General features: G+C 46.3%; 1 protein-coding gene across 8 annotated transcripts in view; it reads right to left on the bottom strand.

Moving 5' to 3' along the window:
• ICA1L (islet cell autoantigen 1 like) overlaps nucleotides 1–24,940 on the bottom strand; it is a 63,609-nt gene that overhangs the window by 29,647 nt on the left and 9,022 nt on the right. For 5 of the 8 annotated variants that reach the window (XM_043524791.1, XM_043524788.1, XM_043524790.1 and 2 more), the window contains 3 exons: nucleotides 23,118–23,289; nucleotides 1,214–1,286; nucleotides 96–219 (listed from right to left, as the gene is read on the bottom strand). In XM_043524791.1, the coding sequence (XP_043380726.1) occupies nucleotides 96–219; nucleotides 1,214–1,286; nucleotides 23,118–23,289 (369 nt within the window). The remainder of the gene's footprint in view (nucleotides 1–95; nucleotides 220–1,213; nucleotides 1,287–23,117; nucleotides 23,290–24,940) is intronic. The other 3 variants (XM_037912757.2, XM_043524792.1, XM_043524787.1) reach the window with 1 other exon arrangement.

Raw genomic sequence — 24,940 nt, forward strand, 5'->3', positions numbered from 1 at the left:
AAAGCACCAAACAGGTGCATTATTCCATGTACATAACTTTATATTAATAGCACCAAATGTAACTTGAAGAAAGACTACATAAAATAATTGAAAACCTTTGTTGAGCAGAAGAACAGAGGGTCTTTCCAGTGGCTTCCATCATTTTGCCAGCTTTAGTAGCATCTTGCTCTCCTTGAACCTTTAAAAGGAGCCCTAGCTCATTTTCCTCGTCAGACGTAACTATAAAAGGAAATAATTGCACAATATAAATCGATAAACTAACACTTCCAATGTATTTAATCTTATTAAGAATAGTCCTCAGAGGGTGGGAAAACAAGCACATTATTGTTCAAAGTGATAAGATGCATAAAAAGATCTTTAGGTTTTGACAGCATTTATAGTTGATATGGTGTGTATTGGGGGGGAGAGGAGGGAAAGAAGGAATACGTTTTAAAGTAAAACACACAAATGTCCAAATCAGACTTCTCAAATACTTTTTCATGTGGCATAGTTGGGCATCTGAGACTTTCTTTGGTAGGAGACACAGATAAAGAATATAGAGACATGCTGAACAAAAGACTTTAGTCATTAGTATCTTGTTGTTTATGATAATTTATTACTACATTTAAAAATACTTTTAATTGAACTCTGATTCATAAAGGATGTAACTTTAATCAGTGATCCTTGTCTGCTAAGGGTCTAAAACTTACTTTTACTATCCTTTGTTACTTGTACTATCCGTAGAACTTTATAGAGATAATACTGCGCCATAATTTCAGTTGGAAAAACTCCCAATTTTATTTAAAATCATTTACTTTCATAAACAGGGAGGAGCTTTTCTGAAAATTTAGGGAAACTAAAATTAAGTTTTATATAAACCACTGGTCATGTTTTCTAATAGTTGTAATGGCTTCCCTTAGTTCAATGATAGCCTCAAGAATTAGGGCTACTAGAACGAGTTAAATTAGCCATATAACGGAGTTCTTCATTTTCTGCCTTTAGTACAAATACAGGTAGCATTAATGTATTCTATCAAGAAATCCCAAATCTTGGCACTCGGGGTTTACACTAAAATAGTGACATTCTCTAGAAATTAAAAACCATTTCAAATATGCCAGAAGGTTGTTTTAGATTAAACAGTTATCTGGTTTTAACAATGGATTTAAATTCAAAATATTAAAAAAAAGTAATGATGGTTATTACACTAAATTAAAATGCATATGTTATTGCATACCATTGAGTCTCTGCTGGTATTTCTCAATAGTCTTTAGAAGATCTATACAGCTTGCCTGAATGCAGTGAAAAACCTTGGGAAAAAAAGAGTTAGTACATTAGTCTATGGAAACGGTAATGTGAATATAAATAAGAAAATGTCTTCTTGGTATATGATAACATTCTACAGCCTAGGATTGAGCAAGTTTACCAGTAAAAGAAATTTAAAGCTAGAGAGATTCTTTTAGAAATTACTTGTCTGTTTCAATTGAGATAATCATATATATGACTTCCATTGGTAAATATTCTTCTAGGCAGAATCTATCCAAAGCCTATGGACCAAATTCATCTCTAGCATAAGCAAATGCAATGAAGCAAAAGGAACTTGCACCTACTTACACTGGGGCTGAATTTGACCTGCAAACAAACTTACCCAATATAATCAGGATAGACACACACAAGAAATGAAGGTTACTTATACAGGGTATGTCTGCACTTCAAGCTGGAAGTGGAACAGCAGCGGGAGGGGCTGGCCACCCTGTGTACATGTGTACCATCTCAGACAGATAAGTACTTGGGCTGCAAAACATAGATTCCCTAGCTATTTCCATGCTGTGGACTATATGGGGCCTTCCTAGTTGTTGAAAACCAAGACATTTACAACTATCACCATTACAGCATCATCTGTATTTTCTTTCCAGTCACCATCCATTCTCCAGATGTTTAGTAATTTGTTGGATGGTGGAAAAAATCAGTAGCAAGGACATCTGCAGGATGAATGCAAGCATGAATGGATGTGGCAAGTGCCACTGCATGGAGTAGCAACCCAAATGCCATAACACAATACACAATTTTTGGTTATATATGTGGAAATATAGGAATACCGAAGTGTTAAGTTGTAGCTGCCACCCATGATAGGTGGTGAGGGCTTAGAGGGAAGCTTGAACTGATGGCCAGTCACCCATGAGATATCAGGAAGACAGGCCAAGATTTGTTTCTTTTTAGACATTTTAGATCTTTTCCTTGTGAGAAGAGAGGGTAGCAAATACTCAGGAAGCTAAATGACAAGACGGTACTACTGCAACGAGTAAAATGTTTCTGTAACAAGGTGGCGTGCCCCTTTTAAGGGTAAAAGGCTTTGGGACAGTCAGTCCTATTCTGTTAGCCCCACCCTGCTACACCTGTGTAGGGTTGGATTTAAGAGGAAGGAAGCCCAGCAGTGGGGAAAATTGAGGAGACAAATTGTCCTATGGCCTAGCTGAAGACAGGAGCCAGTCAGGGACTATAGCCTGCCTGAAAACCTGGGTAAAGGGAAAGTATGCTAGCCTCTAGGTAGTGAGGTTGAAGCCTAGGAAATAGGGTTTGGACAGTTTATTGCAGCTGGGGTTAGCCTGCAAAGGAGGAGGCTAATAGCCAAGCCTGGCTAGGCTGAAGATTTGGTTGTTTTCCTATGTTTGTAGACTTTAAGTGACAGACTCTAAGGCCCCAAAAAGGTTGGACTTTGTTACATGGCTTGGCCAGACAGTTGGAATGAGTCAGAGAAAATACTGGGTAAACTGAGGCAGGAATGCTGCAATGTCAGCCATCGGTGATAGTTTCCATCTCCCTAAAGCCTCTATAATAGACCTAAAAGAGCACTATCAAAAGCTTGTAAAGAGAGATCAGTGTGGGTCCTGGGCTGCATGCCGCTGCCTGCCCCTCCCAGCACCAGCACCACCCCTGGACTGCCCCCACAGAGAACCCACGGCCCCCTGGCCCAAGTTTTAGTTAGGGGTATATAGTACAAGTCATGGACAGGTCACGCGCTGTGAATTTTTGTTTACTGCCTGTGACCTGTCCATAACTTTTACTAAAAATACCTGGGACTAAAATGTTGCCTTAGTGATGGTCAGACTAGCTACAAATGTGTGTCATGATGTCTTAAATGCAGCTTCACAAATGTGGTTTTTCTGAAAATTGGTGGTTTTTCCAGTTTGTTGCACTATTATGATGCATGCTTGAAAGAATAGACAGTGATAACCCAAGAAAAAATCTTCTGTTTTTATGTATTAAGGAGATCTGTTTTAACCAAAGATTATCCTTCATGAGAGAGCCTAGGTAGTAAAGGAAAGGCTACTGAAATGATGTGGATAAAAGTTAATGAATGTAATGACTGCTCAGAGCTCCGGTACGAAACTGTAGAAAAACCTGAGTGTCTCTGGATTAAGTTTAGAAGTGTGTGCAACAAGAGTGATGTAGTGGTGGGAGTCTGCTATAGACCACCGGACCAGGGGGATGAGGTAGATGAGGCTTTCTTCCGGCAGCTCACGGAAGCTACTAGATCGCACGCCCTGATTCTCATGGGTGACTTTAATTTTCCTGATATCTGCTGGGAGAGCAATACAGCGGTGCATAGACAATCCAGGAAGTTTTTGGAAAGCGTAGGGGACAATTTCCTGGCGCAAGTGCTAGAGGAGCCAACTAGGGGGGGCGCTTTTCTTGACCTGCTGCTCACAAACCGGGTAGAATTAGTAGGGGAAGCAAAAGTGGATGGGAATCTGGGAGGCAGTGACCATGAGTTGGTTGAGTTCAGGATCCTGACGCAGGGAAGAAAGGTAAGCAGCAGGATACGGACCCTGGACTTGAGGAAAGCTGACTTCGACTCCCTCAGGGAACGGATGGGTAGGATCCCCTGGGGGACTAACATGAAGGGGAAAGGAGTCCAGGAGAGCTAGCTGTATTTCAAGGAATCCCTGTTGAGGTTACAGGGACAAACCATCCCGATGAGTCGAAAGAATAGTAAATATGGCAGGCGACCAGCTTGGCTTAACAATGAAATCCTAGTGGATCTTAAACATAAAAAAGAAGCTTACAAGAAGTGGAAGGTTGGACATATGACCAGGGAAGAGTATAAAAATATTGCTCGGGCATGTAGGAATGATATCAGGAGGGCCAAATCGCACCTGGAGCTGCAGCTAGCAAGAGATGTCAAGAGTAACAAGAAGGGTTTCTTCAGGTATGTTGGCAACAAGAAGAAAGCCAAGGAAAGTGTGGGCCCCTTAATGAATGAGGGAGGCAACCTAGTGACAGAGGATGTGGAAAAAGCTAATGTACTCAATGCTTTTTTTGCCTCTGTCTTCACTAACAAGGTCAACTCCCAGACTGCTGCGCTGGGCATCACAAAATGGGGAAGAGATGGCCAGCCCTCTGTGGAGATAGAGGTGGTTAGGGACTATTTAGAAAAGCTGGACGTGCACAAGTCCATGAGGCCAGACGAGTTGCATCCGAGAGTGCTGAAGGAATTGGCGGCTGTGATTGCAGAGCCATTGGCCATTATCTTTGAAAACTCGTGGCGAACGGGGGAAGTCCCGGATGACTGGAAAAAGGCTAATGTAGTGCCAATCTTTAAAAAAGGGAAGGAGGAGGATCCTGGGAACTACAGGCCAGTCAGCCTCACCTCAGTCCCTGGAAAAATCATGGAGCAGGTCCTCAAAGAATCAATCCTGAAGCACTTGCATGAGAGGAAAGTGATCAGGAGCAGCCAGCATGGATTCACCAAGGGAAGGTCATGCCTGACTAATCTAATCACCTTCTATGATGAGATAACTGGTTCTGTGGATGAAGGGAAAGCAGTGGATGTGTTGTTTCTTGACTTTAGCAAAGCTTTTGGCACGGTCTCCCACAGTATTCTTGTCAGCAAGTTAAGGAAGTATGGGCTGGATGAATGCACTATAAGGTGAGTAGAAAGTTGGCTAGATTGTCGGGCTCAACGGGTAGTGATCAATGGCTCCATGTCTAGTTGGCAGCCGGTGTCAAGTGGAGTGCCCCAGGGGTCGGTCCTGGGGCCGGTTTTGTTCAATATCTTCATAAATGATCTGGAGGATGGTGTGGATTGCACTCTCAGCAAATTTGCGGATGATACTAAACTGGGAGGAGTGGTAGATACGCTGGAGGGGAGGGATAGGATACAGAAGGACCTAGACAAATTGGAGGATTGGGCCAAAAGAAATCTGATGAGGTTCAATAAGGATAAGTGCAGGGTCCTGCACTTAGGACGGAAGAATCCAATGCACCGCTACAGACTAGGGACCGAATGGCTAGGCAGCAGTTCTGCGGAAAAGGACCTAGGGGTGACAGTGGACGACAAGCTGGATATGAGTCAGCAGTGTGCCCTTGTTGCCAAAAAGGCCAATGGCATTTTGGGATGTATAAGTAGGGGCATAGCGAGCAGATCGAGGGACGTGATCGTTCCCCTCTATTCGACATTGGTGAGGCCTCATCTGGAGTACTGTGTCCAGTTTTGGGCCCCACACTACAAGAAGGATGTGGATAAATTGGAGAGAGTCCAGCGAAGGGCAACAAAAATGATTAGGGGTCTAGAACACATGACTTATGAGGAGAGGCTGAGGGAACTGGGATTGTTTAGTCTACAGAAGAGAAGAATGAGGGGGGATTTGATAGCTGCTTTCAACTACCTGAAAGGGGGTTCCAAAGAGGATGGCTCTAGACTGTTCTCAATGGTAGCAGATGACAGAACGAGGAGTAATGGTCTCAAGTTGCAGTGGGGGAGGTTTAGATTGGATATTAGGAAAAACTTTTTCACTAAGAGGGTGGTGAAACACTGGAATGCGTTACCTAGGGAGGTGGTAGAATCTCCTTCCTTAGAGGTTTTTAAGGTCAGGCTTGACAAAGCCCTGGCTGGGATGATTTAACTGGGACTTGGTCCTGCTTCGAGCAGGGGGTTGGACTAGATGACCTTCTGAGGTCCCTTCCAACCCTGATATTCTATGATTCTATTATTCTAATGTGAAACTCACTTATTTAAATAGTTCATATTGTAGTCAAATAGCTTTCATACCACAAATGTTACTGTTGTATCTTACATGTAAGCAGAAGTCTGGAGATGCTCCAAAGATTCAGAAGAATGGATAGTAGAGAAATGTCTGGGTTGTAAGCGGCTTTCCTTGCAAAAATTAATGCCTCCATTTAGCACACACAAAACAGGATTTGGACATTTAATTTGTAGCAGATTAGAGATTGCTTATAATGGCTGGCATCTACATCTCAGACTATTTTTCTTAACAAGACATCTGTTGCTTTGATTCCCTTGCTTGGGTAGACTGGATTAGAAGAGGAGAATTGACTATAATTTTTCTAAAAATTCAAGATACTACAGAGAAATCATTCTGTAATTTCTTTCCTCCAAGAGAAGGCTTTTTTAAATACACAACATCTGATTTTTTCAAAGGGATTCTAAGTCTTATCAATTTTAAACTAGATTGATTAAGGCTGTAGGAGGTCAAATTAATTACCTCAAGTCATACAATCAGTGAGCTGGATGTAGATTTCAATTACTGCCATGTAAATCTGGATTAACATCATTGATTTTGCTAGAGCTGACTGAATGGCACCATTGTTTTTAATTAAATTACTCTGGATTTACAATTGTTTAAATGAAGTCAGAATCTGGCTCAGTGGAATTTAGATCTAGGATTCCTTCTGATTTTCTCATCCTCTTACTGTACTGTAACCTTGTTAAAAATAACTGTCCACTGCTGGAGGCAGGTTACTGGTTTTACTTTGTGTTCCTATCAGCAAGAGGGCAATTATTTAATTTGCTTATAAATCGTGTAGCTATATCAAGAGGACCACTGATCTCTTGATATAAGAAAGAGGGGAAATGTTTTGTGCAGTGCAAAGACAGAGACCGCACTCTGTTTCAGTCCAGAATATAAAAGTAGGCAGCCAGCAAATTCCCAAATCGCTAAACACATTGGGCACTGATGATGTCTGTCCAAAAATAATGAAATAAGAACATGGTACCTGCTGAAATGTAAAAGTGCTAACTTGAAAATATTGTTATGCTGAGAGGTACTGAAGACTGACTGGATCACAAACCTCTTTGAGACTGGGTATAAAGGCATCCTTCAGCTGACATAAGTTTCAGGATAAGTTAATCAGAAGTCCCCCACCTAAGACAAAAGCATGTTGTGAACCCGCTCAGGAATTTTGGACTGAATGAGTGGAGGGATTTTGCTAAATTGAGGGGGTGAGGAGAAAGACAGACCACATAGAAACTAAACAGATAAGAACAGAGGCTGAGAGAAGCAGAAAAAGGCCAAGCAGCACTGGTAAACACAGTATGACCTGGAAAAAGCTAGAGAGAGAGAGCGAGCGCACTTTTGGGAATGTTGGCTAAAGAGGCTTGGGGTTGTAAGCTAAGGGTATGTCTACACTACGAAATTAGATTGAATTTATAGAAGTCAGTTTTTTAGAAATCGGTTTTATATATTCGAGTGTGTGTGTCCCCACAGAAAATGCTCTAAGTGCATTAAGTGAATTAACTCGGCGGAGCGCTTCCACAGTACCGAGGCTAGAGTCGACTTCCGGAGTGTTGCACTGTGGGTAGCTATCTCACAGTTCCCGCAGTCTCCACTGCCCATTGGAATTCTGGGTTGAGATCCCAATGCCTGATGGGGCTAAAACATTGCCGCGGGTGGTTCTGGGTACATATCGTCAGGCCCCCGTTCCCTCCCTCCCTCCGTGAAAGCAAGGGCAGACAATCGTTTCGTGCCTTTTTTCCTGAGTTACCTGTGCAGACGCCATACCACGGCAAGCATGGAGCCCGCTCAGGTAACCGTCACCGTATGTTTCCTGGGTGCTGGCAGACGTGGTACTGCATTGCTACACAGCAGCAGCAACCCATTGCCTTGTGGCAGCAGATGGTGCAATAGGACTGGTAGCCATCATCATCATGTCCGAGGTGCTTCTGGCCGCGTTGGCCGGGAGCGCCTGGACAGACATGGGCGCAGGGACTAAATTTGGAGTGACTTGATCAAGTCATTCTCTTTAGTCCTGCAGTCAGTCCTATTGAACCATCTTATGGTGAGCAGGCAGGCGATACGGATTGCTAGCAGTCCTACTGTACCATCTTCTGCCAGGCAGGCAAGAGATGAGGATGGCTAGCAGTCGTATTGTACCATCTTCTGCCGAGAAGCCCTGAGATGTGGATGGCATGCAGTCCTTCTGCACTGTCTGCTGCCAGCCAAAGATGTAAAAGATAGATGGAGTGTATCAAAACAAGAAATAGACCAGATTTGTTTTGTACTCATTTGCTTCCCCCACCCCCACCCCCGTCTAGGGGACTCATTCCTCTAGGTCACGCTGCAGTCACTCACAGGGAAGGTGCAGCAAGGTAAATCTAGCCATGTATCAATCAGAGGCCAGACTAACCTCCTTGTTCCAAAAAGAACAATAACTTAGGTGCACCATTTCTTATTGGAACCCTCCGTGAAGTCCTGTCTGAAATACTCCTTAATGTAAAGCCACCCCCATTGTTGATTTTTAGCTCCCTGAAGCCAACTCTGTAAGCCATGTCATCAGTTGCCCCTCCCTCCGTCAGAGCAATGGCAGACAATCGTTCCATGCCTTTTTTCTGAGCGGACGCCATACCATGGCAAGCATGGAGGCCACTCAGCTCACTTTGGCAATTAGGAGCACATTAAACACCACACGCATTATCCAGCAGTATATGCAGCACCAGAACCTGGCAGAGCGATACCAGGCAAGTAGGTGACGTCAGTGCGGTCGCGTGAGTGATCAGGACATGGACACAGATTTCTCTGAAAGCATGGGCCCTGCCAATGCATGCATCATGGTGCTAATGGGGCAGGTTCATGCTGTGGAACGCCGATCCTGGGCTCGGGAAACATGCACAGACTGGTGGGACCGCATAGTGTTGCAGGTCTGGGACGATTCCCAGTGGCTGCGAAACTTTCACATGCGTAAGGGCACTTTCATGGAACTTTGTGACTTGCTTTCCCCTGCCCTGAAGCGCATGAATACCAAGATGAGAGCAGCCCTCACAGTTGAGAAGCGAATGGTGATAGCCCTGTGGAAGCTTGCAAGGCCAGACAGCTACCGGTCAGTTGGGAATCAATTTGGAGTGGGCAAATCTACTGTGGGGGCTGCTGTGATGCAAGTAGCCCACGCAATCAAAGATCTGCTGATATCAAGGGTAGTGACCCTGGGAAATGTGCAGGTCATAGTGGATGGCTTTGCTGCAATGGGATTCCCTAACTGTGGTGGGGCCATAGATGGAACCCATATCTCTATCTTGGCACCGGAGCACCAAGCCGGCGAGTACATAAACCGCAAGGGGTACTTTTCAATAGTGCTGCAAGCTCTGGTGGATCACAAGGGACGTTTCACCAACATCAACGTGGGATGGCCGGGAAAGGTACATGACGCTCTCATCTTCAGGAACTCTGGTCTGTTTCAAAAGCTGCAGGAAGGGACTTTATTCCCAGACCAGAAAATAACTGTTGGGGATGTTGAAATGCCTATAGCTATCCTTGGGGACCCAGCCTACCCCTTAATGCCATGGCTTATGAAGCTGTACACAGGCAGCCTGGACAGTAGTCGGGAGCTGTTCAACTACAGGCTGAGCAAGTGCAGAATGGTGGTAGAATGTGCATTTGGACGTTTAAAGGCGCGCTGGTGCAGTTTACTGACTCGCTTAGACCTCAGTGAAACCAATATTCCCACTGTTATTACTGCTTGCTGTGCACTCCACAATATCTGTGAGAGTAAGGGGGAGACGTTTATGGCGGGGTGGGAGGTTGAGGCAAATAGCCTGGCTGCTGGTTACGCGCAGCCAGACACCAGGGCAGTTAGAAGAGCACAGGAGGGTGCGGTACGCATCAGAGAAGCTTTGAAAACCAGTTTCATGACTGGCCAGGCTACGGTGTGAAAGTTCTCTTTGTTTCTCCGTGATGAAACCCCCCGCCCCTTGGTTCACTCTACTTCCCTGTAAGCTAACCACCCTCCCCTCCTCCCTTCGATCACCGCTTGCAGAGGCAATAAAGTCATTGTTGCTTCACATTCATGCATTCTTTATTCATTCATCACACAAATAGGGGGATGACTACCAAGGTAGCCCAGGAGGGGTGGTGGAGGAGGGAAGGAAAATGCCACACAGTACTTTAAGCACAGCACTTTAAAAGTTTACAACTTTAAAATTTATTGAATGCCAGCCTTCTTTTTTTTTGGGCAATCCTCTGTGGTGGAGTGGCTGGTTGGCCGGTGGCCCCCCCACCGCATTCTTGGGCGTCTGGGTGTGGAGGCTATGGAACTTGGGGAAGAGGGCGGTTGGTTACACAGGGGCTGTAGTGGCAGTCTGTGCTCCAGCTGCCTTTGCTGCAGCTCAACCATACACTGGAGCATACTGGTTTGATCCTCCAGCAGCCTCAGCATTGAATCCTGCCTTCTCTCATCATGCTGCTGCCACATTTGAGCTTCAGCCCTGTCTTCAGCCCGCCACTTACTCTCTTCAGCCCGCCACCTCTCCTCCCGGTCATTTTGTGCTTTCCTGCACTCTGACATTATTTGCCTCCACGCATTCGTCTGTGCTCTGTCAGTGTGGGAGGACAGCATGAGCTCAGAGAACGTTTCATCACGAGTGCGTTTTTTTTTTCTTTCTAATCTTCACTAGCCTCTGGGAAGGAGAAGATCCTGTGATCATTGAAACACATGCAGCTGGTGGAGAAAAAAAAAGGGACAGCGGTATTTAAAAAGACACATTTTATAAAACAGTGGCTACACTCTTTCAGGGTAAACCTTGCTGTTAACATTACATACATAGCACATGTGCTTTCGTTACAAGGTCGCATTTTGCCTCCCCCCACCGCGTGGCTACCCCCTCAACCCTCCCCCCTCCCCGTGGCTAACAGCGGGGAACATTTCTGTTCAGCCGCAGGCAAACAGCCCAGCAGGAACGGGCTCCTCTGAGTGTCCCCTAAAGAAAAGCACCCTATTTCAACCAGGTGACCATGAATGATATCTCACTCTCCTGAGGATAACACAGAAAGATAAAGAACAGATGTTGTTTGAACGCCAGCAAACATACACTGCAATGCTTTGTTGTACAATGATTCCCGAGTACATGTTACTGGCCTGGAGTGGTAAAGTATCCTACCATGGAGGACACAATAAGGCTGCCCTCCCCAGAAACCTTTTGCAAAGGCTTTGGGAGTACATCCAGGAGAGCCGCGAATGCCAGGGCAAATTAATCCTTTCACATGCTTGCTTTTAAACCATGTATAGTATTTTAAAAGGTACGCTCACCGGAGGTCCCTTCTCCGCCTGCCAGGTCCAGAAGGCAGCCTTGGGTGGGTTCAGGGGTTACTGGCTCCAGGTCCAGAGTGAGAAACAGTTCCTGGCTGTCGGGAAAACCGGTTTCTCCGCTTGCTTGCTGTGAGCTATCTACAACCTCCTCCTCCTCCTCTTCATCCCCAAAACCTGCTTCCGTGTTGCGTCCATCTCCATTGAAGGAGTCAGACAACATGGCTGGGGTAGTGGTGGCTGAACCCCCTAAAATGGCATGCAGCTCATCATAGAAGCGGCATGTCTGGGGCTCTGACCCGGAGCGGCCGTTCGCCCCTCTGGTTTTCTGGTAGGCTTGCCTCAGCTCCTTAAGTTTCACGCGGCACTGCTTCGGGTCCCTGTTATGGCCTCTGTCCTTCATGCCCTGGGAGATTTTGACAAAGGTTTTGGCATTTCGAAAACTGGAACGGAGTTCTGATAGCACGGATTCCTCTCCCCATACAGCGATCAGATCCCGTACCTCCCGTTCAGTCCATGCTGGAGCTCTTTTGCGATTCTGGGACTCCATCATGGTCACTTCTGCTGATGAGCTCTGCATGGTCACCTGCAGCTTGCCACGCTAGCCAAACAGGAAATGAGATTCAAAAGTTCGCGGTTCTTTTCCTGTCTACCTGGCCAGTGCGTCTGAGTTGAGAGTGCTGTCCAGAGCGGTCACAATGGAGCACTCTGGGATAGGTCCCGGAGGCCAATACCATCGAATTGTGTCCACAGTACCCCAAATTCGACCCGGCAAGGCCGATTTAAGCGCTAATCCACTTGTCAGGGGTGGAGTACGGAAATCGATTTTAAGAGCCCTTTAAGTCGAAATAAAGGGCTTCATCGTGTGGACGGGTGCAGGTTTACATCGATTTAACGCTGCTAAATTCGACCTAAAGTCCTAGCGTAGACCAGGGCTAAGAAACTGCTCCTTTTGTTCTTGGATCCTCCTGCGTTAGGAGAAGCAGGACTTTGTACATTCCTTGTAAATAAACAAGATTTCATCAAATAAAATACCAGACTCCATCAATTTCTACTTCCAAATAGAACATCCCCAGGGCCGCAAACTTTGGCTCACCACTCGCATCAAACAGGGGCAAAAATGTGATATTTGACGAGGTAAAAAGAGTGGAAGAGAGAAAGTATGCAGTGTTACTGTAGCTGCATTGGTCCCAGGATATTAGAGACACAAGGTGGATGATACAATATCTTTTACTGGATCAATTTCTGTTGGTGAGAGAGAAAAGCTTTCGAACAGTTAGATTCCAGAGGGGAACTAGGTCCTGGGAGTGGGGCTAGTATAAAAACCGATAGCCAGATTCAGATCTTAGTGCAAGTCAGATACATTACACCAGATTTAGGCTGCAGTAAAAGAGATCAGAATTGGGTCTGAAGTCTCCACTAACCAACCAAAGAAGATTCAGATTGAAGATTATGAACAACCCAGGAACAGTCAAGGTGTGGGAATGAGTCAGAAAATGCCTTTTAAATTGGAGGCCAACCTATTGTATGTGTTATCAGGTGTTAAGAATGTAGAAGACAGTCTATTGTGAACCAAAAACATATCATGTTACACACAAACCTACATTACACCAGTGCACCCCAGCCCCAGACATTTGTTCAGAGCACACACTGCCAAAAAATGACTTAAGGCATCCATGTACCCTAGTCCTAATTCATGGGCAGTGTGCCTTCAGTTATCAAATCAGACACATGGAGGGGTTAGGTCACCCAGTAGCCTTTAATGCTGCATCTGTTCAAAACTGAACAGAAAAGCATATTCCAAAATCCTTTCATAAATAAATCCTTAGAGTCATCAATCTAGCTGGCAGAGTCTACATGCTACACTTAAGTTAATGCAGAAAACAGTAACAGCTAAATTAGCTCACTATAGTTTGTTAAAAATATGCAGTGATTTATGTGTAGACAGACTAATGACAATGGTTAACTATAAAGTATTTTATTGTAATAATGCCTTTTGCTTTTGAAAAAGACTCGGTAACAAATTAATGCCACTCTTACACTAGACTTCACGTGAGATTCAAGTACACAAGTTAGCATGAATTGCCCACTCCACTGCAAGCAAATATAATCATTTTATTAAGATGATGTTAAAATAAAAAGAAAACGGTACAGAGTTTAAGCATAGAAGTTTCTGGTTATCAGGGAATAAGGTACAGATTATCAAGGGGTGCGAAGTTCGGTTTAGGATTGGGTGGCATAAGGAATACATAATCTGCAATGTCCCCGATTGGGGGTAAAAGGTTAACGGGTCTAAGTACAGACATTGAGATATGGGGGGATGTTGTTCATGTAATGGCTATCATAGAATATCAGGGTTGGAAGGGACCTCAGGAGGTCATCTAGTCCAACCCCCTGCTCAAAGCAGGACCAATCCCCAATTAAATCATCCCAGCCAGGGCTTTGTCAAGCCAGACCTTAAAAACTTCTAAGGAAGGAGATTCCACCACCTCCCTTGGTAACACATTCCAGTGTTTCACCACCCTCCTAGTGAAAAAGTTTTTCCTAATATCCGACCTAAACCTCCCCCACTGCAACTTGAGACCATTACTCCTCGTTCTGTCATCTGCTACCACTGAGAACAGTCTAGATCTTTGGAACTCCCTTTCAGGTAGTTGAAAGCAGCTATCAAATCCCCCCTCATTCTTCTCTTCTGCAGACTAAACAAGCCCAGTTCCCTCAGCCTCTCCTCATAAGTCATGTGTTCCAGTCCCCTAATCATTTTTGTTGCCCTCCTCTGGACGTTATCCAATTTTTCCACATACTTCTTGTAGTGTGGGGCCCAAAACTGGACACAGAACTCCAGATGAGGCCTCACCAATGTCGAATAGAGGGGAACAGTCACGTCCCTTGATCTGCTGGTAATGCCCCAACTTATACATCCCAAAATGCCATTGGCCTTCTTGGCAACAACAGCACACTGTTGACTCATATCCAGCTTCTCGTCCACTGTAAGCCCTAGGTCCTTTTCTGCAGAACTGCTGCCGAGCCATTCGGTCCCTAGTCTGTAGCGGTGCATGGGATTCTTCCATCCTAAGTGCAGAACTCTGCACTTGTCCTTGTTGAACCTCATCAGATTTCTTTTGGCCCAATCCTCTAATTCGTCTAGGGCCCTCTGTATCCTATCCTATCCCTACCCTCCAGCGTATCTACCTCTCCTCCCAGTTTAGTGTCATCTGCAAACTTGCTGAGGGTGCAATCCACGCCATCCTCCAGATCATTTATGAAGATATTGAACAAAACCGGCCCGAGGACCGACCCTTTGGGCACTCCACTTGATACCGGCTGCCTACTAGACATGGAGCCATTGATCACTACCCGTTGAGCCCGACAATCTAGCCAGCTTTCTATACACCTTATCATCCATTCATCCAGCCCATACTTCTTTAACTTACTGGCAAGAATACTGTGGGAGACCGTGTCAAAAGCTTTGCTAAAGTCAAGGAACAACATGTCTACTGCTTTCCCTTCATCCACAGAGGCAGTTATCTCGTCATAGAAGGCAATTAGATTAGTCAGGCATGACTTGCCCTTTGGTGAATCCATGCTGACTGTTCCTGATCACTTTCCTCTCATGCAAGTGCTTCAGGATTGATTCTTTGAGGACCTGCTCCATGATTTTTCCAGGGACTGAGGTGAGGCTGACTGGCCTGTAGTTCCCAGGATCCTCCTCCTTCCCTTTTTTAAAGATGGGCACTACATTAGCCTTTTTCCAGTCATCTGGGACCTCCCCGATCGCCATGAGTTTTCAAAGATAATGGCCAATGGCTCTGCAATCACATCCGCCAACTCCTTTAGCACTCTTGGATGCAGCGCATCCGGCCCCACGGACTTTTGCTCGTCCAGATTTTCTAAATAGTCCCGAACCACTTCTTCACAGAGGGCTGGTCACCTCCTTCCCATGCTGTGCTGCCCAGTGCAGCAGTCTGGGAGCTGACCTTGTTCATGAAGACAGAGGCAAAAAAAGCATTGAGTACATTAGCTTTTTCCACATCCTCTGTCACTAGGTTGCCTCCCTCATTAAGTAAGGGGCCCACACTTTCCTTGACTTTCTTCTTGTTGCTAACATAACTGAAAAAACCCTTCTTGTTACTCTTAACATCTTCTTGTTACTCTTAACATCACCCTCCAGGTGGGATTTGGCCTTCCTGATTTCACTCCTGCATGCCCGAGCAATATTCTTATACTCTTCCCTGGTCATCTGTCCAATCTTCCACTTCTTGTAAGCTTCTTTTTTGTGTTTAAGATCAGCAAGGATTTTACTGTTAAGCCAAGCTGGTTGCCTGCCATATTTACTATTCTTTCTACACATCAGGATGGTTTGTTCCTGTAACCTCAATAAGGATTCTTTAAAATACAACCAGCTCTCCTGGACTCCTTTCCCCCTCATGTTGTTCTCCCAGGGGATCCTGCCCATCAGTTCCCTGAGGGAGTCAAAGTCTGCTTTTCTGAAGTCCAGGGTCCATATTCTGCTGCTCTCCTTTCTTCCCTGTGTCAGAATCTTGAACTCAACCATCTCATAGTCACTGCCTCCCAGGTTCCCATCCACTTTTGCTTCCCCTACTAATTCTTTTTGGTTTGTGAGAAGCAGGTCAAGAAGAGCTCTGCCCCTAGTTGGTTCCTCCAGCACTTGCATCAGGGAATAAGGTATGTTCAGGTATGGAGTAAAAGGGGTAGATACAATGATGAGGATGGATTTACCCTCATTTGGTGAGATTTAATGTTCAGTGAATTTATGGTTCCAATTCATATGGTCCAGTGGAAAAAGTCTCTGTCCCTTTCTCGTAGTTGATGCACGATTTCGTACTGGCTCACACTTCCTGGTACTGTCGGTGGCCGGTGATGTGTTTGATGCAGATGTCTCTGGACCATCGGATGGCGTCTGAGACCATGAGGCGCTGCATGAGCTGTGCATAGTGTTGACTGATCCCACAGGTTCGCAGCACACACTCGTTGCAGGGGTCGCAAGCGGCTAGGGCTCCGACGACGGCCCTTCGCTCTCAGGGTGTCGGCCGGGGGGGCGTATTTTTCCAGCTTACGAGCTCGGGCTTCGCGGAAGGCCGGGGTCCTGTTCTCAAAGGAGACTGTGACGTCAATGAGGATGATCTTTTTCTGGGCCTCGTCAGTGACTAGCACGTCAGGTTGCAACTGGCTGTCAGTACCAGGGATGGCGCAGTTCACGGCAACCTCCCCCAGGCGCGGTGCAATGGCTTTCACCAGGCGGTTCTGGATGGCATTGTGGCGCAGCTGGCAGGCTCTGGAGTGGGGCTTGCAGCTGCACAGGACATGGGGCAGGGTCTCTTTGGAGTAGCCGCACTTCCTGCAACACTTGTCTCAGTTCCCGTGGCGGATGGCTCCATTGAGCGGGACACAGTTGAGCCAGGCACGGTGGATGAACTGCCAGTCGGTGAAACGGGTGAAGCCGCCCCCCGCGAGGAAGTGGTTGCTGGCGTCCCACTTGCTGGTCAGTTCGAAGGCTTTACCCTGGTCTGGTTTATGCTTCAGAGTTTCCATGTGCAGTGAGTGGATGGCTGCCTTCAGGGTCCTCTCCAGCACACCCCTGGCATATGGGGTGACGATGGTGTTGTCGTCGGACCTGATCTGCGGCACCAGGACTCCCAGCTCCTGGCGCTCCTCGCACCGCTCCTGGCGCTCCTCGCACCACTCCCAGCGGCAGCCAATGTGCTTCCCCAGGTGACACATGGCATTGCGAGCGCGGGACCGCAGTGAAGCGATGTCACGCCCATCCCATCTGAATTCACCATCCAGGGAACCGCTCAGGAAGGTGGCGATGTCTTGGTTGGAGGGGGCTCTGCTGATCCGCTTCTTTGTTGTGTCATGGAGGGCGTTTGCTGCGATGTTCCTTACCCTGGCATCGGGACACGTCAGCAGGCAGAAGGCGTGGGTGATCACCGCGAGGTCACACAGGTCACCCATGCGGGGGACGTTGGCACCGCCATGCCTGTGGGCAATGTAGACCAGCTCGTTGCTGGCTCTCTGGAGAAGGAACAGCCACTTCTTCACCAGCTGCCGGACGATCTTGTCTGCCTTGTTGAGGGGTACCTTCGCCACAGTGGATCCCCTTAGGACGAACGAGATGCGGGGGATCAGGAAGGTGTTCAGGGCATTTATCTTCTGCCACAGCGCTAGCAGGGAGGCGTCAATCTTGGCGGCATCCTGCAAGATCTCCTGGATGGTGTCCTGGGTGTCTGCTGGACACGGAAACCCATCAGCGTGCCGAGGTGCTGGTATGCCTGCCTCTCTGCCAGGGGGATGATGAGCTCGCCCTGGATCTGGAACCCCGTTGTCTGCACCGATGTGCAGTCATCGATGTGGAGAGTTGCGCACTTCTTTGCATTGAAGCGGAGCCCCATCCAGTCGGCAGCTCGACTGGTGACATCTAGCATACATTGGAGGCTCTCTGGATCATCCGTGGTCAGGTCCAGGTCATCCGCGTAAGCCAGGACTCTCACCCTCTCACCATGGAGGTTGAAGCCATCTTTGCCATTGGAGATCGCTCGCAGCAACGGCTCCATGGCGAGGTTAAAGATGATGGGGCTGAGGGGACAGCCCTGCTTAACTCCGCTCCGGATCGGGATCTCAGCCGTCTCCCCTTCGACCGAGCGAATGGTGGTGCTGCATCCCTCGTACACCTCTCGGATCACATGAAGGAAGTTTTCTGGCATCCTAAACTCCTGGAGTGTGGCAAAGATGTGGTGGTGGGGCATGGACCCAAAGGCGTTAGCCAGGTCGAGCCACGCTACCGTGTACTGCCTCCATACCCTTCTGGCCGTTTCAATGGTGGTTTGGAGGACGAATTTGTGTTCATAGTAGCCCTCGCATGACATGAAGCCTTTCTGGATGGAGCTGATGGCTCCCCCGCTCACCAACCATTCCGTGATCCTCGAAGCCAGGCAGCTAGCATAGAGCTTGTACATTGTGGAGCAGAGGGAGATGGGCCTCCAGTTGCTGGGGTCATCCCACTCGCCCTTCTTGTACACCAGTACCATCATGGCCTTCTTCCAGGAGCCGGGAGTCCAGCAGAATTGCTTGCACTGGTTGAAGAGCATGGCGAGGACCAGGCAGCCGGGATCTCGCTTTTTCAGGAGGATGTAGGGGATGCAGTCTTTCCCAGGATCTGTGTTTTTTGTTTTTGAGAGTCTGGCCATCACTTCCTTGGGCATATAGTCAGTTTCCAGGACACCTGCTTCGTCAACACTGGGCAGGGGGCGGAGGCACTCTGAACGCTGCGTGTCATTCTGGGCTATGCGGTCGAATACATCCTTGAAGTAGCTGTAGAGACACTCAGATGGGATCATGCAGTAGGGCGAGGGCCCGTCTAGGATCTCCCTCATGGCCTTGGAGCAGTTTGCCCAGTACAGCTTTTGGATCCTTGAAGCCGTTGCTGGATCGTAGCGGCGGCTGGCGTCTCTACTTCTGGCTCCCCTGGTGGTGGTGGTGTGGTTTGGAGCAGCTTTCTGTGGGCAGGCGGGGCATTCTCCTGGTTCGAACTTCTCCTGGGAGCGATTTTTGCAGACAGTTCTTGGGTGAGCCTGTCTACAAGGAGGTCTAAGTTGTCAAAGGAAGCTGCCGCTTGTAGCTCCTCAGTCCAGGCAGTCTGCCACAGAGTGGCAGCCCTCACCATCGGCTGCTGGCCCTTAGCTTGTCAATATACCATTAAGTCACTGGTAGCAAATGCTAAGAAAATTCAGTGTATTCACTATAATTCTGCAGTGTGCTACGGATACTTTTTCCACCGCTTTTCCAGACACCAATTCTGTTGCCTCAACATGCATAGGCCTAGTCTATGCTAACATTAAGTCAATTTAAATGGCCTGCTGTCGACCTCATTGTGCTTAAATTTATCTCTGGCTAACATAAGTGCCCCATTACAGTGAGCTGGTAAAACCACCTCCACAAATGGCAAGGAGCCATGGTTGACCTATTGAGGTCAATGCAGTGCAAGTGTAGATGTGCATGACCTGTGTCAACCCTAACAGTCCTCCAGAAGCTGTCCCACAATGCCCCATTCCCTACAACGACTGCTCTGGTCACAACAGCAAACTCCACTGCCCAGGAGTCACAGAAACCAGAAGACATCCCCACCTTTTAAAGCTCCTCGCATATTTTAAAATGCCTTTTCTTGATTGCCCGCCTTGGTGATTACACCTAGCAGCCCTACCTTGTGTATGCATCTGCCCAACCAACCATGCTGGCTCCATAGAGTAGACAGGAGATATTGGATCTCCTGGGCCTGTGGGGAGAGAGGCTGTGCAAGCATAGCTAAGGAACAGCTCTAGAAACATGGACATCTGCAAACAGAATGCATGGAGGATGCAGGCAGAGGGGAATAACCGTGATCAGTAGCAGTGCCACATGGAAACTAAGGAACTGTGCCAAGTATACCACAAGGCCAGGGAGTGCCGCAATCGATCTGCTGCTGAGCCACAGATGTGCTACTTTTACAAAGGCCTGCATGCCATACTTGGTGGAGATCCCACCAGTACCCTGCAGGATACCTTAGAGAAGCCTGACACAGAAAGTCCTGCCATGAACAGTGATGAAGAGAAAGAGGAGGGGACAGTTGGGGGGCTTCAGCTGTCCCATGAGCCAGGACCTACTGAAGACCCCACCACAGTCCTGGCAGCTGAGCATGGACAAGCCCAGTGAAGGGGTTGGGACCTTGGGTAAGTGTGCACATACGTTTTTCCTTTAAATTTAAAGGTTTAAGAGGTAGCAGTACAACAAACAGAGGTAGCGTTGGCATCTGCTTTTCATTCCCCTGTTGAGTTAAATGGCGAGGGGAAGACAGGGAAGCCATGTGGAGCAGTTTGTTTATATACACAGGCAGATGTCCCTTGTATCCTCCAGCGAGGTCTTGAGGAAACTTTAATGGAAATACTCTTTAATAATCTCCAAAGGTTGAAAAGGCTGGCTGCATTATTTCTTCCTTCACTTTCCCACAGCACTCTGTGATGAGTTTGACTGGCACCATTGCAGTACACAGACTAGAGGCATATGGGCCCAGGTGGTTTCAGAAGGCCAGTAGCAGCTGTGCTCTCTGTGCCTTTGTTGCCTTCAGGAATGAGATATCAGCTTAAAACCACCACTGCCTGTGGACAGAATCATAGAAACCAATTTTTTCAATCTTCCCTCATAGGTTATGTTTTCTAGACCTTTAATCATTTTTGTTGCTCTTCTCTGGACTTTATCCAATTTGTCCACATCCTTCCTGAAATGTGGCACCGAGAACTGGACACAATACTCCAGTTGAGGCCTAATCCGCGCAGAGTAGAGCAGAAGAATTATGCCATTGCCTTATACTCATACCCATGGAATAAGAACTGAACTTCTATTGTTTCATGCAACTGAAGTTCCCTCCCCCATACTCATCCCTAGCAGGCAATAGTTTTTATGGCTGGAGTTGGGGAGCAGTGCTGTGCAGAGGCGCTCTACAGCCAAAGTGTTAATAAATGTGTCTTATTAAAAGTTTTATGGGACTAAGGGAAGTGAGGTTTGAAAATTTTCTTTCCCTTTCTGGTATGACTGTAAATCCAATGATACATCTGTCTGCTTTTATCAGCAGCAGTTGCTGCTGTTGCAGCTTTGAGGGATGTCCCCTCCACACCTGCAATATGGCTAACCCTGATGAGGAGGAGAAAAAAAGAGGATGAGGGAGAACGTTTAGTGAGATTGTGTTCCAATGCAGCATTGGTTTGCACAAACACCAGGCATGTCAGATAGTATGGAGAAGGAAAGAAGGGAGACAGGCCCAGGAATCCCAGCAGGAAAAGGAGAGGAAGATGCATCAGGACATAATGGGTCTTTTCAGGCAGCAAACCCAAATGATGCAGACCCTGACTGACCTACATGTCCAAAAATCCTGGCCTCTCCACTTTTTGCAGTCCTTGGAGAACTCCACAGTAGCAACTCCCTACACCCCCCCTCCCCACATTCCATGTGGCATCATAGGCCACCTCCTTACCCCCACCATTCCATACGGGGGGGACAGCAAAGAAAACCACAGCTTCACAATTATGTGAGAGCCATAGCTAGTGTATCCATCACCACAATGGACTACATTTGTGCAATGAAATGGAACGAAATTATTGCTGCCTTTCCAATTTCAAAGTCCCATTTCCAGGCCCAAAGGACCGTCCATCACAGAACACCACTGTGGCTGACTGTTAGTGTGGTTTCAAATCCTCCTTCAGCTGCATAGCTGTACATTGGGCTCTTGTAATAGCCCGTGTCTGGCTGTTCAAAGTCAGCAGACAGCTTCTCCACCTCCTCCCAGTCAGCAGCTTTTCCCCTTTGCCTGACAGATTTTACGCAGGACACATCAGGCAGTTACAACCATTGGGATATTTTTCTCACTGAGATCCAATCTACTAAGTAAGCAGTGCCAGCATTCCTTCAACCTACCAAAATCGCATTCAACAGTCATTCTACACCTGAGTCAGTCATTGAATCTTTCCTTGATGCTATTGAGGCTTGGGGCTCGTGTATAGCTTCATCAGCAAAGGGTAGATTGGGTCCCTCAAATCACTATTGGAGTTTTAATATCCCCAAAGGTAATCTGCTGATCAGGAAACAACGTGCCTGTTTGCAGCTTTCTCAACAGTCCTGTATTCTTGAAGATGTGAGCATCATTCACCTTCCTTGACCAGCCCACATCAATATCAGTGAAGGGTCCCCAGTGATCCATCAACACTTGGATAACTATAGAAAAGTAGCCCTTTCTGTTGAAGAACTCTATGGCAAGGTGGGCTGGTGCCAAAAAAGCAATGTGCATGCCATCTATTGCCCTCAGTCCAATTCAGGAACTTCACTGCTATAAATCCATCTACTATGTCCTGAATATTGCAGATAATCACAGTCCTGCATACCAGTAGACAAATAATGGCCCTAAAGGCTTGCATGACGACAGCCCCCCCTGTGGATTTTCCAACTCTAAAATGATTTCCCACTGACTGGTAGCAATCCAGTATTGCAGGCTCCCAGAGCGGGATCACAATCAATTTCTCCACTGTCAGTACAACTCTCATTCTGGTGTCCCTGCGCTAGAGGGTTGAGGTGGCTTAGAACACAGATTCAGGAATGTGGCCTTTCACATCAGAAAATGCTGCAACCATTGCTCATTGTCCCACGCCTGCATTATGATATGATCCCACCTGTCAGTGCTCAATTCATGGACCCAGAAGCAGTACTCCACTGTATGTAGCTGCTCCATGAACACCATCAACAACCTTGAATTATTTTCTGAGATGTTCCTCTGCAAAATGTCCAAGAAGAAATTATCATGTCCCTCATGTTCTTGTGGTACTTCCTGGATGTCTGAGTGTGTCCTGTATTTGCAACATTCATGAGAGCAGTGCAGAGCACCATGCTTCGGTCTGAGATGGTGGACACCAAAATGTACTGCACAAGTTTGTGGGATTTTAAAAAAAAAAAGGCACAAATTATGGGATGGAGTAAGTTGCATTCTGGGAACCTGACCCTTAGCTCCCAGAGATTCCTCGGCAATTCATTTCTGTCCCACAACACATTGCGAAAAGTTCCCAAAAGATATCGTGTCAAACAGCAGCATTAGGCACACTGAGATACCTACCCGTGGTGCACTGTACTTTACATCAACACAATTACACCTAGAGAATAAGCGCAGTGCTGACGCAAGCAGCCAGGTATGCATGCACATGAGCAATACACAAACTTTGGTGGCTATACAGCAATGTAACTTGCATCAACCAAAGTTTGTCGTATAGACATGGTCACATAATCCTTACGTTTACCTCCAGTTTGGCATCCAGCTCTGCATCAGATGCAACCACATGCTCGTCTTCTTTCTTTCCTGTAACTTTGATTAGGACTTGCTTTGTCTTCCAGTATTTTTTCTGCATTCTGCTGACTACAGACTGGTCTTCTGACCTATATTTTCCATTGGTATCCTTGGAGTGACTATGAGAAAAAGATTAGTAAACAGACCAAAGAATTGTTTCAACAATTTACTATGTATACAACAAAGCAAGAAATTAATAAAGTATTACCAATGCAAAACAATTTAGCCAATCAGTGCTGACATAGTACTTTCTGAATGCTCTTTGAAATCAATTTGTGCATTATGTCTAGTTGGTATGAAAGCCCCACAGTCCATCATAATGATGTCTGAATTGGTACTTACATATTTTTAATCATTAGGACTATTTACTGCAGCGTAGCTTGAAACTGATTAGTACATTTAGAGCTATATGGAAAGGAATTTTGATATTTCATTATTTGTTTTCATTCCAAACTGGGATAGGAACTCAAATTTTCACAAAACAAAAAGGTCTGAAAAATTAACATTTTGACAAAACTATTTTAAGAATTTTATTTTATTTTTAAGAAATAATTATTTTAATTTAAAAATATTATCAAAATATCAATTTGAAATAATACTCTTTACTTTTAAATAGACAGTTCAAAATGATTTTCCTTTTGGAGCTGACATTTCACTTTTCTCAAAAGAAAATGTTTTGATTTCTGAAAGAAAGGAAAAAAATTGCAGAACTCAACTTTCCCACAGGAAAGTTCAATTTTGACAAACCCATATTTTCCAATGGGAGAAAAAGGTTTATTTTAAAAAAAAATGCAACCAGCTGTATGTACAATGTTGCAGGTATCTGTAAACTTCCAAATTTCTACCCCATACATAGCTACTTCACTTAATGCTCAAATAAATAAGTACTCCTTTTCTTTTCACAGGACATGGTGGTTCTGCTTATGGCCACTGACTAAACAAAGCTCAGAATTCCTAGCTACTTTAAAATGTGTTGAATATAGGCACTGGAAAAACTAAATGAGGGAACTTTTTGGCTCAACAGCTCAGATAACTGATTTTCATTCAATAGAAATTATATCAGTGTTTTGTCTTTATAGATGTTTGGTATATTGAATGTTAGCATGCTTTCAAAGGTTTAAAGGTAATTTCCAACTGACTCAACAAAAAACACATCTGTTCATGAAATATATACTCAATGCCAGAGGCGCCGACTTTGTGATTTCCCCAGGAATGCTGGACTCTCGCTCTGCTCCAGGCCCCACCCCCACTCCAACCCCTTCGCCCAAGCCCCCATCCTGCCTCTTCCCACCCCCGTTCCACTCACACCCCTCCTCTTCCTGCCCCATTCCACCCCTTCCCCTGCCTTCTTCCTGCCCCTGCTCTCCCCCTTCCCTCCAGCGCCTCCTGCACACCGCTGAACTGCTGATCGCAGTGGACGGGAGGCGCTGAGAGGAGTGGGGGAGGAGCTGATCTGAGGGGCTGCCGGTTCCATGGGTGCTCCAGTCCCAGAGCATCCGCAGAGTCGGCACCTATCATGACTGCCCCAAATAACAAAGTCAAAGGGACATAACTTGCCTCAAAATTTTTATCTTTCAGGTTCTCCAAAATCACACCAGTTCAGATCTCATGTGAAGACGTGACAAGTATTGGTTGACTTTCACTAGAGAGTCCATTGGAAGACATTTCACAGGTTTGCAACGTTTACATGTTTTAATTTTGTATAAAAATAATCTAATTGCCAAACTGATACAATACACACACAAAAAGAACAAAGCTAAATGAAATTTG

Source organism: Chelonia mydas, chromosome 11 (genome assembly GCF_015237465.2).
Source record: "Chelonia mydas isolate rCheMyd1 chromosome 11, rCheMyd1.pri.v2, whole genome shotgun sequence".
NCBI lineage: Eukaryota > Metazoa > Chordata > Testudines > Cheloniidae > Chelonia > Chelonia mydas.